The sequence below is a fragment of the Monoraphidium neglectum genome (assembly GCF_000611645.1).
Source record: "Monoraphidium neglectum strain SAG 48.87 unplaced genomic scaffold scaffold03151, whole genome shotgun sequence".
Lineage (NCBI taxonomy): Eukaryota > Viridiplantae > Chlorophyta > Chlorophyceae > Sphaeropleales > Selenastraceae > Monoraphidium > Monoraphidium neglectum.
In genome coordinates, this window is record NW_014010477.1 from 5,586 (window position 1) to 7,047 (window position 1,462).

A 1,462-nucleotide genomic window follows, 5' to 3' on the forward strand; every position below is an offset into this window, starting at 1 on the left:
GGCCGCCGCTTTGAAGGCGGCTTGCCGTTGGCGCTGGTGCCCGGCCTGGCGTCCGCAGGCGGCGGCGGCAGCAGGGGTTGGGCGGCGGACGAGCGGGCGGAGGAGGGCGCGAAGCTGCCCGGCGCGTGGCTGGACGGGTTCTGCCGCTCGGTGCAGCGGCTGGCGCCAGCGCTGGGGCCGCCGATGGCGGCGCGGCTGCTGGGGGCGGCGGCGGGGTTGGGGGTGCGCGCCGGCGCCCAAGGCGGCGGCGGTGGCGCCGAGGGAAGCTTTTGGTTAGATGAGCCCGCCGCGGGGCGGCAGCGCGGCCGTGCGGAGGACGGCGGCGGCGGCGGCGGCGCCGGCGCGGCGGCGGCCATGCTGCGTGTACTGCTGCCCCGCTGCGAGCAGCTGCTGCCCGACTTCCGCCCGCGGGAGCTGTGCGACCTGCTCACAGCGCTCGCGGCCATGGATGCGGCGCCGCTGCTGCCCCCGTCGCTGCCGCGGGTCGCGCTGCTGCAGCTGCAGCTGCAACTGCCGCTTTCGGGGGGCCCGGAGATCGTGGACACCCTGTGGGCGCTGAGGCAGCTAGGCATATGCCCATACGCCCACCTCGGCCCGGAGGCCCCCGCCTTTGGCCGACCAGCTCTTGCATCAGTGGAACGGCCCCTGCAGGCAGTCTCCTTTGACAGCCGCGGATCCCCGGGCGCAGCCGCCGCCGGAGGGACATCCGGGGCGCCGCTGGGCGCAGGCGGCGCCGCATGGGTCGATGACGTCATTGTTCGGCTGCACGCCACTATGCCGTCGCTGGATGCCCGGCGCCTCGCGCGGCTGGGGGCGATACTGGGGTTCCTGCTGCGCCGCCGCCCGCCGCGCGCGTGGCTGTACGAGTACTACCAGCGCCTGCGCGTTGAGGCGGCCGGCATGGCGCCCGGCGATCTGGTGATCTGCCTCGAGGGGCTGGCCGAGGTTAGGCTGAGGCTCGACGACGAGGTGCTGAGCCGCGTCGCCGCGGCCTTGCGCGCGGGGCTGGGGGCGTCGGGCGCGGCGCTGCTCGCGCGCGCGGTGGCGGCGCTGCGGCGGATGTACGGGAAGCTGCCGGGGCGGAAGGCGCAGCAGCTGGTGGAGGAGATGGAACGGCGGAGCAGGTGGCAGGGGTGAGGCGCAGCTGGCCGTGGCGGCCAGTCCGATTGCACCTTCACTCCATTTGCCGGGTGATCACCCTGTGTGCCTGCCAAGAAATCCCTCTTGTGTTGTGGTCTAAATGTGAGCACGAGCAGGTTGCTCCTGATTGTGGAGTGCGCCGTGATGCAGTGTTCAGGCAACTGTTGTGCTGCTGAGATAGGCAGCTGCCACTTCCCTGTGAGCGGCCCCTCTATCGCGTGTGTGTGCATGCGCGCGTGTGAGTCCGTGTGCTCTGTTCTTAGCCGCTCGGCACGCGGCGTGAGTCTTTCAAGCGTTTCTGTCTTGGGGTCAATGCAACCGA

The 1,462-nt window shown here is 72.3% G+C and overlaps 1 protein-coding gene across 1 annotated transcript in view; it reads left to right on the top strand.

Moving 5' to 3' along the window:
- MNEG_12261 (hypothetical protein) overlaps window positions 1-1,137 on the top strand; it is a gene marked incomplete at both ends in the record, with an annotated part of 2,266 nt that extends 1,129 nt beyond the window's left edge. The window contains one exon of the mRNA XM_014039268.1: window positions 59-1,137. Within this exon, the coding sequence (XP_013894722.1) occupies window positions 59-1,137 (1,079 nt within the window). The remainder of the gene's footprint in view (window positions 1-58) is intronic.
- Between the last annotated feature and the right edge of the window lie 325 nt (window positions 1,138-1,462).